The 21687-nt window shown below is 44.2% G+C and overlaps 1 protein-coding gene across 1 annotated transcript in view; it reads left to right on the top strand.

Annotated features, from left to right (window-relative positions):
- The window catches only part of RASGRP2 (RAS guanyl releasing protein 2), a 1313980-nt gene that overhangs the window by 1164499 nt on the left and 127794 nt on the right, over positions 1-21687 (top strand). The window contains exon 10 of the mRNA XM_040327755.1: positions 4240-4317. Coding sequence (XP_040183689.1) covers positions 4240-4317 — 78 coding nt within the window. The remainder of the gene's footprint in view (positions 1-4239; positions 4318-21687) is intronic.

Genomic DNA, 21687 nt, shown 5'->3' with positions numbered 1-21687 from the left:
AAATGGCTTTTTTCCTTCAGAATGTCATTTTTTGCAGAGACAGTTCTAAGTGCGGTAAAAATGCACTATTTCACATGCTGACATTACACCCCCCCTAGGTACGAAATTTAAAGGAATATTTCACTTTTATTGTTTCACTTTAAGCATTATTAATTTTACTGCTCCCGCCGTTTTAAAAAATAAAAAAAGCATTGATACATGTTCCCTGGGGCAGGACTGAGGTCCCCAAACACTTTTTAGGACAAAACTTGCAGATTAGCCTTTAAAATGAACACTTTTGATTTCTCCCATAGACTTCTATAGGGAGTTCGGCGCGGCTTTACATATTACTTTCAATGCGCCGGCTGCTACGCTGGTTCATGCGCCTAATTAAGGCTTCACCCGGCGCACTAATTAAGGCATGAACCAGCGCAGCGCACTGACAATAGTAAATCAGCCCCCATGCCTCGCTGGACAGGGCGGTCAGTGGTAAGGTGCATATTACCGCTGACTCATGGTCCAGCAGGCCCATTGGGTGACTCTGCTGGCAGCTGGGAAGGACGCAGGACAAGGTACAGTAGTGTTGGAGGTTGTTCCGCCACCATGCCTTCAAAATGCTACTACTGGTTGTGACACACCTCTCTCCTCCACCCCCTCCTCTTCTTCCTCTGTGGCCTCTTACTGTGCTGATGTGTCCTCGGAATCAGCGGTGCTCCATAGGTGTTCAAAGGGCTACGCAGGTACGCAGGCAATGAGATGTCATGCGGTGCTTGAGCTGGTGTGCTTGGGGGACAGGAGCCACACTGGGGCAGATGTTCTGTCAGCTCTGTAGGGGCAGTCTCAGAGGTGGTTGATGCCACGCCAGCTTAAGCCAGGAATGGTGGTTTGCGACAATGGCACCAACCTCCTCTCCGCCCTGCGACAGGGACAACTGACCCATGTGCCCTGTTTTGTTCATGTCCTTAACTTGGTGGTATAACAAAAAGAAAAAAGAAAAAAGAAACAGACTGCTGCACACCCTAAAGAGTTAACTACAAATTTATTGAAAAAATATCAAAAAGAACACACATGTATAAGGCATAAAAAATGGGTCCCCTAAGGATAGGTGGACCCACCCAGATAATTCCTTTATGGACACCCCCCCACACAGACCGGCATATACTGGTGACTAGAATGAGAAAAAAACCTTGATCCTCCCGTAGGAGGGTCAGAGTAAATAAATAGCGCACCCACCCTTCCAGGGGCGTACCAATAGGGTGGCGGCGGGGGGCGGTCCGCCCCAGGTACCACACATTGAAGGGGTATCAGTGGCCGAGTGACTTCGCTATGTGGGGTGCACTCCATACCCAAGTCGGGTGATACTGTCTAATCATCCCAAGGCATCCCTGCTGGGTCTGGCTGCTCCATTTCCCTTTAGGTGTTTTTTTAGAACACCCCCATCGCCGCGGCTGCAATGGACTAGTCCAGATTGTCCACTCGTTTTATTGACTGAATTCCCTCCTGATAGCTCCGCCTCCACCCATCACTGCGGCCTCAGCCTGTGTCTGGGGCTGCTCGGCTGCTGCTTTCACATACTGACACAGGCAGTGAGGCAGGATCAGGAATCAAATCCATCTGGACCTCCCAAGTCACTCCCTAGCAGAGGCTGAGTCTGAGAGCCTGAGGCTGGACAACAGTGGTGACCGGGGGGAGGGTGTTGTGTGAAGAAGAGCCTGGAGGAGTGTGTCTGCCTGCTCTGCCACCCTGTGTGTGCTGACCTGATTTGGGGGGGGACCCCCCTGCCATGTGTACAACTAGCACTATATGTAGCTGACTTGATTTAGGGGGGTGATTGATGTGTCCACCACCCCCTGCCATGTGCACAACTAGAACTGTATGTAGCTGACTTGATTTAGGGGGAAGGGGGGGTTGATTGATGTGCCCACCACCCCTGCCATGTGTACAACTAGCACTGTATGTAGCTGACTTGATTTGGGGGGGGGGGTGATTGATGTGTCCGCCACCCCCTGCCATGTGTACTAGCACTGTATGTAGCTGACCTGATTGGGGGGGGGGTGATTGCTGTGTCCGCCACCCCCTGCCATGTGTACTAGCACTGTATGTAGCTGGCCTGATTTGGGGGGGTGATTGCTGTGTCCGCCACCCCCTGCCATGTGTACTAGCACTGTATGTAGCTGACCTGATTTGGGGGGGGGGGGGGTGATTACTGTGTCCGCCACCCCATGCCATGTGTACTAGCACTGTATGTAGCTGACCTGATTGGGGGGGTGATTACTGTGTCCGCCACCCCCTGCCATGTGTACTAGCACTGTATGTAGCTGACCTGATTTGAGGGGGGGGTGATTACTGTGTCCGCCACCCCCTGCCATGTGTACTAGCACTGTATGTAGCTGACCTGATTTGGGGGGGGGTGATTACTGTGTCCGCCACCCCCTGCCATGTGTACTAGCACTGTATGTAGCTGACCTGATTTGGGGGGGGGGGTGATTACTGTGTCCGCCACCCCCTGCCATGTGTACTAGCACTGTATGTAGCTGACCTGATTTGGGGGGGGGGGTGATTACTGTGTCTGCCACCCCCTGCCATGTGTACTAGCACTGTATGTAGCTGCCCCAGGGCTGTCTTAATGAGAGGGCACACTGGGCACTGCCCAGGGGCCTCAGTTGCATGGGGGCCCCTGCTCTTTCCCCAAAGCAGCTGTTCCTTGGGCCCCGGGCTGCCCCTCTACATCCCAGATATCCCTCCAGCACTCTGACCCCTCTACACCCTAGATATCCCCTACCTCCTACCTACTTGATATCTGTTTACCTGCACTGTCTCCATTGTAGGGGCCCCAGAGCATTGCTTTGCCCAGGGGCCCATGATGCTATTAAGACGTCCCTGATTTGGGGGGGGGGGTGATTACTGTGCCCACCACCCCCTGCCATGTGTATAGTGTAACACTGTAGCTGACCTGATTGGGAGGGTTGCAGAATGTAGGCATATGCGATTTACAGTGTGCAGAATCCAGGCGTTTGCTATGCTATGGTTTTGTTTAAAGAAAAAGCAGTATTATCTGTTCAGTAAATGTTATAAATAATTGAAATAGGTTTAAGTAAGTTAATAACTTATTTTCCAATGTTTTTTTTTTTTTTTTTAAGTTGATGTACAGTTTACAAATTCGTGCAATAAATGTTCTTGAAAACATGAAAAAAAATTGTGGGTGTTTTTCCAGGTAAACGTTGGGGGGGGGGGGGGTGCCAGATGTAGGATCCGCCCCGGGTGCCAAATGCTCTAGGTACGCCCCTGCACCCTTCACACAATACACAGATACCCCCTCACATAAAAAAGCCCAATTGCTAATAAAATATATCCCTAATAGTTCCCACACAGGACAGTGGTCTCCTGAAAAAACAGGTAGAAAATGACCACTATCTGTGTGAGGGAATGCAGCAAAGAGGGAAAACAAAGGAGGGACATGAAAAAATATCCTGTATTATGGTAGTGGTGATACACCCCTCCACTAGGACTAGTGACCAACAAAGTAATCAAATGCAAACAAAACCAGAGGGACCGTGAGCCTGAAGTAGCTGAAAAAGTCTCTCATGTAGATCACCGTTTTGAAACATTAGAAGCTTCCATGTGAATCTGGTTCCATTAATTTAAAGTTATTAGGGAGACATTGAAGAGATGGCAGAGGCACTGTAGTTGTAGTTTTTCTTCACAGTCAATTTCACCTGGGATGCACTTAATGAGAGTGCAACAATGTTACCACTGATAGATATCTAAACTGATTCCCATAGAGTGTGGGTATAGTCCATTGAGTTGTTTAGACAAGCATGTCCATAAAGTGGTTCCTTGTGTTGCTTTTGCAGCTTACATATATGATGGTATGATGGTTGTAAGTGACAGTATTAGCAACGATGTTTCACAACAGTGTAACACAAGATTTACTCACTGTTTGCTGTCAAACGATAGCTCGAGATCGTAGCTATTCCATCCAGTCTATAATCACACGTTTGCTCAAGGGGTTTGCAGCCAAACCATCCATCCGTGTACCTCCATAGTACCTGAAGCACTGCTCATTATGAATGTGCTTATCCGGTGAGGTGAAAGTAGAATCTTATATCCAATAAAGGACAATGATGGATGTCCAGTGTCTCTAATGATAGTTAGTAAAATTCATTAATGATCATCAATTTATTAATTAGAAACACGTTTGAATAAGCTTACCAAAACATATTATTATTATTATTTTTTTGTATAATTTCTTTGCTTTAGGTATCTCTAGACCAGTATCGTTCAGAGGATGAGATATACCAACTATCTCTGCAAAGAGAACCAAGAACAAGGTCACCGGTAAGAGCACAGTCTTGGGTACATGCTTGACATAAGACATATGTCAAATGCCATTAAACTTTGCAGTAATGCCAATATAATTAATACCTGGTATTGCATCTTATTTAGTGATCAATTTACTACTCTTTGATAAAGGCAATTTCACTAATCCCACATCCAAATTTAAGATTAATTTTACATCTGTAAACTCTAAGGCCCCGTACACACGACCGAACATGTCTGCTGAAACTGGTCCGCGGACAGTCCGTCCGTCTGTACGAGGCCTAACTGAATGACATTTAGTTTGCTAACATGTTCTCCACTTTTTATGGGTTGAGACTTGTGACTGTGCTGCTGTAAACTGCCAGGTTCCCTTAATAGGAATGGCGGCTGCAACTGACAGCCGACCGGAAGATCGGCTGAGGTGCTGACATCACAGGCTCCCTGGACAGGTAAGTGTCCATATATTAAAAGTCAGCAGCTGTAGTATTTGTAGCTGCTGACTTTATTTTTCATGGGGAGGCTGGCCCTCTTCTTTAACTGGTTCCCGACCGGCGCACGATGACGTACGTCGACAGAATGGCACGGCTGCGCAAATGGGTGTACATGTACGTCCCCTTTAATTTGCGAGCCATGTGGTCGCGTGCGGGACCCGTGGACCTGATCGCCGCCAGTGTCCCGTGATCAGGTCACAACACAACATCTCCCCGTTCTGCCTAGGTAACCATGTCACTGATAGTGTTCCCTGTCATCGTGAACAACGGTCAGTGACGTGTCACGGCAAGCCATGCCCCTTAACAGTTACAAGCACTCCCTAGGACACACTTAACCCCTTCAGCGTCCTTTACAAGTTAACCCCTTTACTGCCAGTGTAATTTTTACAGTAACAGTGCATTTTTATAGCACTGATCGATGTAAAAATGACAATGGTCCCAAAATGGTGTCAAGTGTCCGATGTGTCCGCCATAATGTCGCAGTCACGATAAAAATCGCTGATCGCCGCCATTACTAGTAGAACATTTTTTTTTATAAAAATGCTATAAAACTATCCCCTATTTTGTAGAAGCTATAACTTTTGCGCAAACCAATCAATAAACGCTTATTGCCTATTATCAAAAATATGTAGAAGAATATGTATCGGCCTAAACTGAGGAAAAATATGTTTTTTATATATATTTTGGGGATATTTATTATAGCAAAAAGTTAAAAATATTGCATTTTCTTCAAAATTGTCGCTATATTTTTGTTTATAGCGCAAAAAATAAAAACCGCAGAGGTGATCAAATACAACCAAAAGAAAGCTCTATTTGTGGGAAAAAAAGGATGTCAGTTTTGTTTGGGAGCCACGTCGCATGACCGCGCAATTGTCAGTTAAAGTGACGAATCGCAAAAAGTGGGCTGGTCTTTAACCAGCCAAATGGTCCGGGGGTTAGGGTTGTCCCGATACCACTTTTTTAGGACTGAGTACAAGTACCGATACTTTTTTTCAAGTAGTCGCCGATACTGAATACCGATACTTTTTTTTAAATGTGTCCCCAAATGCAGCCATGTCCCCCCACAAATGCAGCCATGTCCCCCCACAGATGCAGCCATGTCCCCCCCCAGATGCAGCCATGTCCCCCCCCAGATGCAGCCATGTCCCCCCCCATATGCAGCCATGTCCCCCCCCCTATGCAGCCATGTCCCCCCCCATATGCAGCCATGTCCCCCCCATATGCAGCCATGTCCCCCCCCATATGCAGCCATGTCCCCCCCCCATAAGCTCTCCTGCCTTTCCCAATCCAGTGTAAAGAAGTTATAAGGCGCTGCTGGCACCAAAAAGAGGGGGCAAGCTAATAGAATGACAGACAGCCTTTGATAAATCTCTACTAATTACCCTTCTTAATTGATGTCACTTGTTTCAGTGTTTTGGCAAGAAAAATAAGCGGCGTTGAACGTGGAAAGCGATGCTGAGAGTGTAGCAGATTGCTGATTAACACTTCCTACAATTCAAGGACCTGGCATCAATTGTATATTTATTTTCACCTTTATCTCAGGTTCCCAATAGAGATAAATGGAATGATACGTTGAAGGAATCAGCCTAGCACTTGTATTTGGATGTCTCCCCCCATGCAGCCATGTCCCCCCCCCATATCCAGCCATGTCTCCCCCCCCATATCCAGCCATGTCTCCCCTTACCTGCATCCCCGCTGCCGCCGACTGGGTAATACGCGCCGCGGGAACATTACAGCTTTGAATAGCTGTAATGAGCCGCGCTGCGTATAGACACTCCCCCTCGCTCGGGATTGGACAGTTCACCCGAGCAAGGGGGAGTGTCTATACGCGGCGCTGCTCATTACAGCTATTCAAAGCTGTGATGTTCCCCGCCCGTATTACACAGTCGGTGGTAGCGGGGATGCGGCGTAACGGCGGCGGGATGCGGCGTAACGGCGACGGCTGCGGCGGGGGGGGGACTCGGGGGGAAGTATTCTATTTTGGTATCGGGGGGTATTTGCGGGAGTACGAGTACTCCCGCAAATACTCGGAATCGGTCCCGATACCGATACTAGTATCGGTATCGGGACAACCCTACCGGGGGTTAAGTGGTTAATTAATATCACTGGAAGACTTGTCACTAGGAATGAGCTTCATGTTCGAATCGAACTCACATTCGACTCGAACATCGTATGTTCGATCGTTAGTCGAATTTCTAACGTTTTGGGCCGTTCGCGCCAAATTCGAGTCACGGCCCATAATTCACTGCGGCATCGCAGTGCATTGCTGGCTGATGATTGGCCAAGCATGCACTATGACCCGCATGCTTGGCCAATCACAGCGTGCAAAAAATGGAGAGCCATAAATGGCCAAAGCCATGGTGGCTTTGGCCAATTATGGCTCAGGGGGTTTAGTACACACCCGACACTATATAAGGCTGCCTGGAAGTCGGCCTTGTGTAGTGTGTTGGTGGTTTACATTTTTGGAGTTTTATAGAGCAGGCAGGCAGGCTAGTCAGAGTTACAGTATGTAGAGGATATATATGCATCTCAGGTGTTGTATATATATTTATACACTGTATTGAGTTTAGATAGATCCGCTCTTCCTAATATACTGACAGGCAGGCAGGTGATTGTGCTAGCTGCAGTATTTTCACTTGGTGTACTGTCTGTGTCCTCTGCACAGTGTGCACCTAAAGTCAATAGATTTGCTGGTGTTTCTCATATTAATTACTACAGGCAGGGATCTTCTCATATTAATACCACAGGCAGGGGATCATTCTGCAAGTATTTTCAGGTGGTGTGCTGTGTCCTCTGCACAGTGTGCACCTAAAGCTACATTAATAGATTTGCTGCTACATTAATAGATTTGCTGGTGTTTCTCATATTAATTCCTACAAGCAGGGATCGTCTCATATTAGTACCACAGGCAGGGGATCATTCTGCAAGTATTTTCATGTGGTGTGCTGTGACCTCTGCACAGTGTGCACCTAAAGCTATGTCAATAGGTTTGCTGGTGTTTCTCATATTAATTCCTACAGGCAGGGATCTTCTCATATTAATACCACAGGCAGGGGATCATTCTGCAAGTATTTTCAAGTGGTGTGCTGTGTCCTCTGCACAGTGTGCACCTAAAGCCACGTGAATACAATTGCTGTTGTTGTCATATTAATATCACAGGCAGTGGCTGATCAGCAAGTATTTTCACTGCGCCCATTCCTGCGCCCACCAAGAGTAACTGTGAGGGCTTACAGTGTTGTGGCACCAGCACCAACAAAGGCCCAATTTTTCTGCCCCTGTTTAACAGGGGCAGGTAATTACAATTCTTGATCTAATAGTTCACAGCAGGGGATTCCAGCGCCAACCAAGATTAACTGTGAGGGCTTACAGTGTTGTGGCAACACCAACACCTAGGACCCAAATTTCTGCAGAGTATATACGGCAGGCCCCTACTTTCAAACATCCAACTTACAAACGACTCCTACTTGCAAACGGAAGGAGACAACAGGAAGTGAGAAGAAATCTACCCCTAGGAAGGAAAATTCTCTTCTGTAGGAGGTGTCTCCTGTCCACTGGTTCTTTATCACCAATCCTTGTTTCACTAAAAAACCTACATTTTCAAAAAGACATTTGTCATTGGGACAGAAAGTGAGGCGCAATCTTCTGAACAGATGCGCACAGACAGCAAAACAAATGTTACAGGGGTGATAATCCTTCTCTATGTTTTCCTTAAAAATAGATTTTTTTGGCTGGAGCTACACTTTAAAAAAGTACCCGTTCAAAATTCCAAACAGATTCTACTTAACAACAAACCTACAGTCCCTGGGCCAGATTCACATAGGTTAGCGGATCTTTAGATCCGCCTAACCTATGTGATTTAAGATCCGCCGGCGCAAGTTTTTGAGGCAAGTGGGTAATTCACATAACACTTACCTCAAAACTTGCGGTGGCGGATCGTAATCCCCCCCGGCGGAATTCAAATTCCGCGGCTAGGGGGAGTGTACTATTCAAATCAGGCGCGTCCACGAGCCAATCGAATAGCGCATGTGCCGTTCCGGAAATGTTCCCAGCGTGCATTGCTCCAAATGACGTCGCAAGGACGTCATTGGTTTCGACGTTTACATAAATTACGTCCATCCGTATTTGCGATCGACTTACGCAAACAACGTAAAAAATTAAAATGTTGTCGCGGGAACGACGGCCATACTTAACATTGGCTGCGCCTCATAGAAGCAGGGGTAACTATACGCCGGGAAAACCCTTGCGTAAACAACGTAAAATGACTGAGTCGGGCCCGCGTACGTTCGTGAATTGGCGTATCTTGCTGATTTACATATCCTTGCTGTAAATCAGCGAGAACGCCCCCTGCGGCCATTTTAAAATTGCAGTTAAGATCCAACGGTGTAACACAGTTACACCTGTCGGATCTTAGGCATATCTATGCGTAACTGATTCTATGAATCAGTCGCATAGATACGACCGACGCAACCCTGAGATACGACGGTGTATCAGGAGATACACTGTCGTATCTCTATGTGAATCTGGCCCCCTGTCTTTTTTGCACCGCCTGTAAACTGCTGTTCAAAGTATATATGCCCAAAGGGTCTGGTAATGAACTGTAGGGGAGGGGGGGGAAACCCATGCTATTTTTCTCCATGATTTTCATCCATATTGCAGGGACCAGCCATTACATTAAAGCCGCAAGCAGTTTTAAATTACTTTTTTCTTATAGTAATGTCATTTTGTGCAGGGACAGTTCTAAACACGGAAACACATGCCACTTCACAGGCATACTATAGACACCCAGCAGGTACAATATTTAAAGGAATTTTTCAAAAAAATAAATTACTTTAAGCATCATTAAAATCACTGCTCCAGAAAAAACGACCTTACTTTTTCAATTGATACATGTTCCCTGGGGCAAGACCCAGGTCCTCAAACCCGTTTTACGACAATAACTTCCATATTAGCCTTTAAATATAGCACTTTTGAATTCGAACGGTCGAGTCCCATAGACTTCAATGGGGTTCTAAAAGTTTGCGCGAACGTTCGGTCCGTTCGAAGGTTCTGTGAGAAACGAACGGGGGGGTTCGGCTCATCCCTACTTGTCACCCTATTGTAAGGGCCTGAATAAGGATGCTCATGGGAAGTATTATTTTAACAATAGCTGCAGATTTCTAAATATTAAAAATGACTGACCTCAGCCAGAAATCCCTCTGGCATGATCTTCTCCTGAGGAATGGCAGCTCCCTAGCTGACAGCTGAATGTAAACAAAGGATTTGGGTATCCCAGGTGATGGCACCCAGGGGGGCAGCACACTTTTTTTGCGTGGAGCCCCCCTTGACCTTTACATCGGTACTAGACATTTATCAAGGATTTAATCAGGCATTGATTTTGGGGTGGGGGGTACACCTTTTTTTTTGTTTCGTTTTTTTAAATCAAATTTTATTTTATTTAACAAAGTTTTCAAACAAGGACAAACAAGAAAAGCAAGCCACACATGACAGCAAAGAAAAAAGCACCCACACTACCATATATACTCATGGAACATAAATAAAAAACCGCCATGGACTTAAATAACTATGTGGATTTATATCACCCTACCAGGAGCAGACTTCACATTTGAACCCTACTTTTGCAAACTAAGCAGATGGCTAAACCTAGAAGAACATTGGGACCTAACTTGATACCGAACTCATATGATTGAGCCAAGGAGATCTGATTGCGTCAAACCTTTTCAGTTTGTTTATAAGAAAGAAAAAATGTCTTTCGTAAGAAATATACCTATCGATATTGAATATTCAGTAGGACAGGGTCAGAGGATGTGAAAAAGTCCACTTGAGGGTAATTTGTTTGCCGGCCACAAACAGAGCTGGTACAACTGTAATCAGCATGGGAGGCTTGAGCACCGGAAAAAATCATGGTAGCCCAACTGATAGATTCACATCTAAAAGCCAATTAACCTCTTCAATGCAGGGCACTTTTACCCCCTTCCTGCTTAGGACAATTTTCAGCTTTCAGCGCTGTTGCACTTTTTTTTTTCCCACTTCAGACTCACCAAAGATAAAACAAAGGATCTGTTGGGCAAGGAGAGGACCACGCTCCCAGCCCATACTTCACTTGCCTATATCATCTCCTCTATGGTATCGCATCATAAGTGGTTCACTATCGTTTTGATTGGATTTATAATTTTTTCCATTTTTTTTTTTTCCATTTTTCATATTCATTTTCGTAGAGGCAACGAGACACTCCAAGTCTGAGTGGAAAAATACACATTTCATCCCCTCCCCTTCCTCCCCCTCCCCCAATCTCCCCTGCCAGTTTCTTTTTTCCTTTTCTCAAATTTCAGTGCCTTTTAGATGCCATTATTGCGCAATCCCTTCCCTCTCTTCCTCCTATCCAATGTGCCCTAGCTCTCGCCGGACTACTAGGGAGGGACCGCTCGGGCTCACTCCTGCCTGCTCGACCTCTCCCCCATCAGTCGCCCCCCCATGCAAGCCTTTCTCAGCCATATGCTACACAAGAACCAGCCTCTCTTCCATTCATCAGAAATGAATATTGAATACCCATGGTATCTATAAAACTCAATGTATATTTGAACCTTTTCCATTTATCCCACCTTTCCAAGGACTCTTCCCACTTCTCTTCGTCCCTAAATCTTATAGATTCTAAGTTATAAATTTCTTCTACCTTGCTGCACCACCCTCTCACTGAGGGGCTCTCTTTTTTCCTCCAGTTCCGCGCTATTTGATGTTTTGCCGCATTTAAAAGCTCCGGGGTCAGCGTCTTCAGGTATTGTTTTGTTGGAGTTCGGGCTCCATGCAAAACACAAACCCAAGGATCATTCGGGACTACAATATTTGTGATTTCTTTGATTTTTTTTCTTATCTCCCTCCAGTATGATTTTATTTTGGGGCATGTCCACCAAATATGGACCATGGTACCCACTTCACCACAATCCCTCCAACATTGCTGTGAAACGGAGCCTGAGAACTTACATAATTTATCAGGCGTCAGGTACCATCTAACCAAGCACTTGTAGTTTAGTTCTCTGGTGTCGTTGTTTATTGAGGTTTCATGGACCCTAGTTATTATTTGGTTAGTCTCAAGCTCATTCAGCCGAGAGCCCAGTTCCTCTTCCCATCTCTCGATGAATGGTAAAGTATTCTGTGTTCTTGTATTATTTAAAATCTGATATATCTTGGAAATTATTCCCTTCTCAATTTTTCCTTCACATAATTTTTCCAGGTGGAGAAGGTTTGTCCCTGCTCTGATCGGTTGGGGAAGACTATTGAAAAAATGTTTAAGTTGTGTGTACCGCCATTCGTTAATATGTATTATTTTCTTTTTATTTTTTAATTCCTGTATTGTTAATAGCCTATTATATTCCATGACATCTTTTAATTTTATATTTTCTTCTAATAACCATTTTCCAAAGCTATTTTTATCCCCTGGTGGGAAATATCTTGTGTCCGTTAAAGGAATTAAGGGAGAATTATAATCCCATTTATTTTTTTTGTGCGTTTGATCCCAGAGTTTTAAAGCATATCTCGTGATATGGTGAAATTCTACATTATTTCCCCTGTACTGTGCCGGAACCCAAATTAATTTTCCTAATGTTGATTTACTCATCGTAATTTCTAGATGTACCCATCTTTTTTCTGTGTTATTTTTCACCCAATCTATAAGATGTGAGATTACTATTGCGCAATGATATTTACTTAAATCCGGTGCCCCTAACCCTCCTTGTGATTTGTCTTTAATCAGTGTACTAAATTTAACGCGTGGTTTTTTCCCTCTCCAGATAAATTTTACGAACATTGATTTACATTTTTTAAAATAGGCTTGGGGAATTGGTATAGGAAGCATCTGCATTTTATAAAGTACCTTCGGTAAGATAGTCATTTTATAGATGTTTATTCTGCCGCTCCAGGACAATTGTCCTGATGCAATTCTATTTAATTCGGTTTTTAACTCACTTAACAAAGTCGTAAAATTTATCTTGTATATGTTATCTATGGAAACGGCTAGTTTAATTCCTAAGTACTTTAATTCATTTTTCCAAGCAAACTTAAATTCTTCTTGTAACGCGCTTCTCTCTTTCTTTGAAATGTTAATACCCAATATTTCAGATTTAGTGGAGTTAATCTTGAAGTTAGATATTTTGCCATATTCTTCAATTATTTTCATCAATTTAGGTAACGTTGTCCTGGGGTACAGTACATAGAATAATATATCATCTGCGTATGCAGCAATTTTGTGTTCTTCACCCCCTGATATTAACCCCTTGATGTCCACATTTTGCCTTATGTCTCTTAGCAGGGGTTCTAATGCCAACGTAAAAAGCATTGGAGATAAGGGACATCCCTGTCGGGTACCATTTTTCATTTCCAATACTTCTGAAAGAGTCCCATTAACTTTAACTCTCGCTGTGGGTTTATTATATAAAGATCTAACCCAGCCTCTAATTCTAGGGCCAAAGCCCATTGAATCTAGAGTCTGTTGCATGAAGCCCCATTCTACCCTATCAAAAGCCTTTTCGGCATCTATAGATAGGAGTAGTCCTGGGGCTCCACTTTTCCGAATCTGTTCAATCACCAGGAGGGTTCTGATCCCATTGTCCCTTCCTTCCCGACCCATAATAAACCCTACTTGGTCCGTATGAACCAAATCTTGCATAACTTTTTCCATCCTGGTCGCGAGAATTTTTGAGAATATTTTTAAGTCTGTGTTAAGGAGGGAGATCGGTCTGTAGCTCGAACATAAAGACTCATCCTTGTCCTCTTTAGGGATTACTGATATGATTGCTTCGAGCGCCTCTTTCCTCATCTCCCATTTTTCTCCAATCCCATTAAAGTAAGAGCATAGTATTGGGGTTAGTATATTTGAATTTTTTTTATAATCTGAGCTGGTCAAACCATAAGGGCCAGGACTTTTCCCGTTTAATAGCTCTCCAATTACTTTGCTTATTTCCTCCTCTCTTATGGGGTCTTCAAGAAAATAATATTTGTCCTCTGAGATCTTATTTAAATTCACTTTACTTAAATATGTTTTAATTTGTTCCCCTTTTATTATATCCTCTTCCTTAGTGCCTTTCCTATTAATTGAGTAAAGTTTCTCATAAAATTCAAGGAAACTTTTAACTATGTCTGATGTTTTGTATCTTATTTCTCCCGTGTTTGTTTGTATTTTTTCTATGTAATTAGCTATTTTTTTTTCTTAACCATATTTGCCAAATATTTTCCTGTCTTATTACCCCAAATATACTTTTCTTTCTTGACCAAATTTAAGGCTGTTCGAGTTTCCTGTTCAATTAGTCCCTTTAATTCTTCTCTTTTGATGTTAATGTTTAAGAGAATTTCCCTCTGTCCCAACTCCTTATGTAGTTGTTCAAGCTCTGAAATTTCTTTTACTAATCTTACTTTTTTTTCATAGTTTTTCTTTTTTTTTTTCGCTCCCTCTTTAATCAGTATTCCCCTAACAAATGCTTTATGAGTTTCCCAGACTGTTGCTTCAGACATTCCCTCCGTCATGTTTTCTAAGAAGAACTGTTCAATTTCTTTCCTTAATCTCCTCTCTCTGGGCCATATTCTGAGTAAAGTTACGATGGAGTAACTCAGGATACTCCATCGTAACTCCCTTTTTTGACCCGTGTATCTATGCTCCTGATTCTCAGAATCAGTTTTGCATAGATACACTTAAGATCCGCCATCTGTAAGTCACTTACACTGGCGGATCTTAAATGCAATGACGCCGGCCGCCGCTAGATGGCATTTAAGTGAAGGAGTCATTTGCGTATGCAAATGATCCTTCTACGCCGATTCACGAACGAGTTCGCGTCGCGTAACCGTCGCTAACGTCGTTTGCGTAAGCGGAAACTTACCCCTGCTATATGAGGGGTAAGTTTCCGCAAGTCTCGCGTAGGCCATGTTACGGATGGCGTCGGGTCCCCGTCGTGTTTTTTCGTCGGATACGTCGTTTACGTAAGTCGTTCTTGAATACGACTTTACGTCAATGACGCACACGTCGGCGTCATTGACGTTTTCCGCCGAGAACTGGAGCATGCGCACTGGGCTTTTTGCAGCCCGGCGCATGCCCAGTTCTTTTGTATCGGGGGCGCGCTTCATTTGAATAGAAGCCGCCCCCTTGGAGATCCGCCAGGCTACGCCGGGACACTTACACTCCGCTGTCCCAACTTATGGAGCAAGTGGTTGGGGAATACAACACCTGCTCCAGTAAGTTGGGACAGCGGAGTGTAAGTGCCCTAAGCGAAGCTGGCGGTCATTTACTCAGAATATGGCCCAATATCTTTATTCATTAATAGGTCTTCATTTAGTCTCCAGTTCCTTTTCCCAGATACCCTCTCTCCTATCATCAGTTGTAATGTTATTGGTGCGTGATCGGAAAATGTTGTAATACCTATCTTTGTTTCTTCAGCTACTTCCAGTAATTTATGTTCTATTAAGAAATAATCTATTCTTGTGTACGTCCCATGCAAAGGGGACCGGAAAGTGTAATCTTTTTGTCTTGTGTGTTGGGATCTCCAAACATCCACAAGTTGATTTTGATGCATTTTCCTTTTTAAGGTTTTCCTCTCCCTAATTCCGGCGCTCTGTGCATGTGACGTACTGTCTAACTTGGGGTCCAGACATGTGTTAAAATCTCCTCCCATAATAGCATCCCCTATCTTAAAGTTCATAAACTCATCCACTATTCCTATCTGGTACTTTAGTGTATTTTTATTTGGTCCATACACATTCGCAAAAGACATCTTTACCCCATTCAGATTCCCCCTTACAAAAAGATAACGTCCTTCTGGATCTATCTTCATTTTCTCCAGTACAAACCTGACGTTTCTGGAAAAACCTATAGCTACACCTTTGGCGCGACTGATGGGCGAGTCCGCATAAAACCATACAGGGAACTCATCTGACCGGGCCCTGCTCTTGACCTCACCGGTCAGATGAGTCTCCTGTAAAAAAGCTACATCTGCTTTCAAAAATGTTAGTTCTCTCATTATATTCTCTCTTTTAATTGGCGCATTAATCCCCCGTACATTGTATGAAATTATATTAATTTTTGGCATCAGGCACTGAAATTATAATATGTTGTTGCAAATTTACTGGCCCCTTTTCTACCTCTCCTACTACCTCCCCCCCTCCCCCACCAGTCCCCCCCTCCCTCAATTCCTTCCCTCCCCTACTACCCTCCTCCCCTCTTCTCCCCCTCCCTCTCCCCCCCTATGTTGGGGACTATTGACCTTCCCTAGGTCTAAAGATCCGAGGCCCTCACCCATATGGCCCAACGGCTCTCCCCCCTTAAGGTTGAGGCTTGAGTGGACGAGGCGTGTCGTTGCCCTCTCCATGAGGAGAATCCTGTGCCACCATCCTTTTACTTTTATGTCTTCATGTGTCTAACCATTAATCTGTTTCTCATATCTCCCTCCCCCCACTCACCCCTCCCCCTCAGCCTCCCCCTCCCCCCCATCTCGATGCCTATGAACTTAAATTATTATTTGTTTTTTCTTGTGATCCGTTTCCATTGCTGCTGATCATCATCCAAAGACCTTCTCTGTGCTTTTACCCACCAGCCCGGAATCTCAGTCTCTGGTATATTAAATTTTTTAAAGAAATCCATTGTGTCTTCAGGGAATCTTAGAGTAGCAGAACGCCCCTCCTTTCTTCCTACTAGACAGGCTGGAAAACCCCAGAAGTATTGTACCTCTTGTCGCTTAAGTTGCTCCACTAATGGTTTTAATGTTCTTTTCCTTGCCAATGTTTCAGCTGCCAGGTCAGGGAAAATTTGTAGCACGGACTCCTCATATTTAGCCGGGCCATTGGTTTTTAGATACGTTCGAATTTGCTCCTTGTCTTGGAAGTTGTGAAACCTCACTATGACATCTCTTGGCAATTCTTCTGCTACTCCTGTCGGCTTCCTTATCCTATGAATCCTCTCTATTTTTATTTTTTCCGTTGCGGTTTTACCTAACATTTGGCCAAATATTTTGTCAGTTTTTTCCTGCAAATCTTCCACCTGTTCATCCGGCAATCCCCTTATCTTCAGGTTTTTTCTTCTGTTTGGGTTCTCCTGATCTTCCAATCTATATTTTAAGTATCTTTGTTCTTTCTGTATCTCTGTCATCTGTTCCTTAAGTTCCCTGACTTCTGCTGTTTGAACCTCTATTCTTTCTTCTGTTTCTTCCACCCTCCTTAAAATGTGGTTCATATCTTCATGAATTAATACCATTTCCCCTTTAAGGGAAGATTCCATTTTGTTCATTATCGTCTCCATCCTCGCAAACATTTTTACTATTTCTCCCTTTGTTGGCAGCTGATCTTCTATCGGTCCACTCTCTTCTCCATCCTCATATTCTTCATCTGCTATCGTAGAAGCCCTTGCTCCTTCCGGCATCAGCGACTGTCTTCTTGGTGCCATTTTCTGTGCGGTCTCTGTATTTTTTTTCCTTGTAGATGCCATTTTTTCCGGGGTCTCTTAACTTTTTTTTTTTTTTTTTTTTTTTTTCGTCTGGCCGCCACTAATGTCTACTCAAGTCAAGATCGTGGAGGTGTAATTCTATCACTGGGGGATATTTACTATATGTCAGTTACTGAGCCAATAATACCCCCTTATTTCATGTACTCAATAACTCTGTTCTTTAACTCAGCGTCTCAGACTATTGAGTTAGGTACACTGCCCATGCCAGTTCTTAGTTTATCTTTTATCTATATGAAGATATAAGAATGCTGGGATGAGAGAACTGAGGTTATCAGCACCCTTTTAGGTGTTTTGATATTGTGCTGAACGTTGCAATTTTTTAGAGGCGCATCTTAAAGCGGTGGTTCACCCTCCATGACAACATTTTACCATAAAATGAGGCATAGTAGCGCGAGCTACAGTATGCCTGTCTTTATTTTTTTAGCTCACTGTGCAATCGTAGAGACAAGATTCCGACTCCCCTCGGTGAATGGGCGTTCCTATGGAGAGGGAAGGTGATTGACGGCCAGCTCTGGCACTTCACGCTCCCCGAAGACAGCCGGAACAGGTCTCGGCTCTTCACTGCGCTATATGGCGCCTGCGCACAGACTATGCGCAGGCGCGTAGAAGCGCCAAGTCCTATTTCGGCTATTTCCGGAGAAGCGTGACGTGCCAGAGCCGGCCGTCAATCACCTTCCCTCTCCATAGGAACGCCCATTCCCCGAGGGGAGTCGGAATCTTGTCTCTACGATTGCACAGTGAGTACGGGACTAAAAAAATAAAGACAGGCATACTGTAGCTCGCGCTACTATGCCTCATTTTATGCTAGAGGAAAAAAATGTTTTTTTTTTTTTATTAATAGGGTGAACCCCCGCTTTAAATAAGGCCTTTTTCAACCTCCTTACAACTGTCCTTTCCAAGGAGCCCCCCTAAAAACAGGGTTAAAGCAAGGTTAAATAGAAACCTGAGGCTAGATTGGGGCTGCTTCCTTTGAAATATATACGCTCTCTTTTTTTTTTAATTCCGCAGTCTCAATGTAGTGTTGAATAATATTAACGTTTTTTTTTTTTTTTTCAAGGGCTGTCCAGTTCAATTCCAATAACCATTCACCATTCGCCACTTGTTTGGAACGTTTCCCCCCGTCAACACATCAACACATCTATGATACTATATAGGGATCACAATGCTGCTTTTGTTATTTAATCACGATCTTAATCATTATTTTGCATAGGTAACAGTTCATTTATCTCGGTTCACAGTTCTTTTATCCCTTTTCAACTTGTGTTCCTTGTGTTACTTTTCACATGCTCCTTGCATTAACATTGATTCTGTTTTTACCGGCAATCACAGTCAATTATAGTTCAATCAGTGCTGTGTTGTTTTACTCACCGCTCCAGATCTCCATGTGACCTGAGACCTGCAAACATTACTGTATGACAAATGTCATTACTCACAGAACCGGGAGTGCGCTGTATTAACCGAAATCCTCCTGTTCACCTCTGTATACTCTATGATCCCATGATCCCATGACCAGTTTTTTTGTTCAGGTCCGGTGGAGGTAACGGGTCGCGTAGAGATACCTAAGATATCTAAGAGAGTGCGAGCATATCAGAGCAGGTGGGCTCCTCACTTCATTTCTGCTGCTGCTGCTGGCTGCTAGCTTGCAGATATATTCAGCGATCAGGCTGACAGGTGGCAGCTGCGGCTTCTCCAACGAACCCCGCTCTTAATGATCTCCACACCATGTCTGGACTACTCCTTTATGCAGGTGAGTGCAAGGTAACAAAAAAAAAAAAAAAAAAATCATAAGCCACCAAGTGCCTGTACCACTACTCATGCATCGGGTCTTGGGTAGATATCAGCTTATCAGCATAACACGGTCACGGTATACTGAACGGTGTAGTGAACAGTATGATGAAAAAAAGTCCATAAAATGAATCAAAGCTAGAGTGGCCGGAGGAGAGGAACGAGAGGCATGGGGGAGAAGGGGAGAAGGGAGGCAGGCATAAGGGACGCACAGGACGTACGGCAGGAATGGGAGACCTCCGTTTAAAACATACCGACCGCAGATCCAAAAGAGAAATAAAATCCAGAATAAACGCTTAACGCCGCGGACCGCGACATGCTACGAGCTGCGAGCTGCGGGCAATGGACTACTGGCTAACCATTACCACGGACCACTGCCCCAGTCTCTGGTGACAAGCGTCAAACCCGCCACAGACTCCCCAGAAAATATGCATACGATATGCACTGCGATGTGCATGAACACCACAGGTGCACAGGTGGCAACCACTCCGCCCTCTCAGCCCTCTCAGCTCCTCCTCATCCTCCAGTCACACACTGTTGCACTTTGAATGACAATTGCACAGTTATGTAATACTGTACCCAATCAAATTTTTTTGCAAATTTGCAATTCACTAGAGCTTTCTTTTGGTGGTATGTAATCACCACTGGGGTTTTTTCCTAAAAAAATTAAAAAGCCTGAAAATAAAAAATAAATAAAAATCAAGGTAGTCCAAGGTATTTAGTAAAAGCCATGAAAAGGCATGAAAGTTGTAATTTTTTGTCATTTTTTTTGGAAAAGGAATAAATAAATAAAAAAAAATGTTTCACAATTATATATATTTTTTTAATACTGTCACCAGTGCAGTACAGCTTCATCATATAACTGGTTTGATGATCAGAGACACTGACTGGTGACAGTATATATAAAAAAAAAAGTTATAACTTTTTTTTGTTTTACTTTTTTTTTTAAACACACTGACCAGAGAAATACAATATTACCATAGTAATACTGTACTACTCTGGGGAAGTGACCATTTTTTTTTGCACATTATGCATGCTTATAGCAATAAATTACATTGCTATAAGCAAGCATTTCACTGGATCAAACTGATTCATTCAGTTTGTTTTGTTGTGATTAGCTTTGATTGGTCAAAGGTAATCACATGGTACATGTAGGCTGTAATTGGAAGCATGAAAGGAAGCCATCTATTGTGTACAACTGACATATGACTTGCTGTTCTTGGTCACAGCGGTCACATGCTACAGCAGCACACACACTGGTCAGTCATCAGCTGTGTCCCGCAAACACAACTGGTGACAGGTCACGCTGCTGCGTGGCCAGTGCTCTGTTTTTTTTTAACTATGACAATGTTGTAATTTTTTAATATTGTGGTGGGTGGAGGTAATAATACTACCAATTTGATATTGATTGATGTCCATTAATACAGTTGATTTTGCAATGAGTTATACTAATTAGCATTACCTGTGGTACCTGCATTCTTTCTGGGAGCTTTCCCAGTTTTCTTTTTGCTATTATGAATTTCAGGTCAAACAGGGTCTTAGTCATAGCTCTCAGCCTTTTGGCTAAGATCAAGTGTAGTATCGATTATAGGGGTGTCTCTGCTTCACAGCTAGGTCGTTGAGAAGCACTTATATCTATCCAAGCCAATTGGTCCTTGTGGGGCACCCTCTGCTCGGCCTTGTAGGATCGTTTATTAAATTCAGCTTCACCTACTTGCTGCTATTGGGCAGAGGCTTAGCCCCCACTTGGAACGAGTTTGCGATCTACCCTCCACCCCACTCCGCATTACTACCTGCGGGCAGTAGATGCTAGAGGCTTTGTAAAGGCTCCGAAAAGAGGTGATGGGGAAGGGGAAGAATGAGAAGAAGACCAATAAGACCAAGAAGAACCCTGCTCCAGCCACTTCCTCCAAAGCCCTGAGAATGCCGCTGCCTCAACTAAGACCAGCCAAGTCATACCTGACTGCAGACGGGCTGCCAACCCTGGAGACCTGGATGAAGCAGATGAAGGAGGTGGAGGGAAGAGTCCCCAACATGACCTTGGAGATCTTTGGAAAGAAGATGATCCTGGAGCAAGGTTTCAGCAAAGCAGAGACGCTTTCCGTGCAGACCTTCCCAAGAGGTATATTCTTCATAACCTTTGGGTCGTTCCAAGTCTGCAGAAGATACTGGGAAATGGTAAAGACCAGTGGCCCCGAATCCCCTTTCCGGAAGTTCATTGTGAACTGTCCCATAACACGGGGCGAGAAGTGTGTGACGGTGGCCATGAGGAACCCCCATACCCAAAGCAGGGACATAACCACCTACCTCCAGAGATTCTGCATCATGGTAAAGGACCCAGTCCAAATCCTCAATGTCAATGGCTTCTGTATAGGGAGGTGGTCTTTGCTCTGCAAGCTCAGGAAAGACCCTTCGGGGGACATACAGCACCTGCAGTTGTGCTTCTCGCTAGGATCATCCGCAGGACTCCTCTTCTAACCAGGGATACCCAACAACTGCAACAGATGTGGCCGTCCCGGACACATGGGAAAGGAGTGTACGGAACTTGCTTGCAAGTTCTTTCGGGTTTCAGGCCATGAGACTGTAACGGGAGTCACTTTAGGGGCACAGGGTGAATGAGAACCCCACTATGGTCTG

Source organism: Rana temporaria, chromosome 11, assembly GCF_905171775.1.
Source record: "Rana temporaria chromosome 11, aRanTem1.1, whole genome shotgun sequence".
Classification (NCBI taxonomy): domain Eukaryota; kingdom Metazoa; phylum Chordata; class Amphibia; order Anura; family Ranidae; genus Rana; species Rana temporaria.
This window is presented reverse-complemented; position numbering and strand designations above follow the sequence as displayed.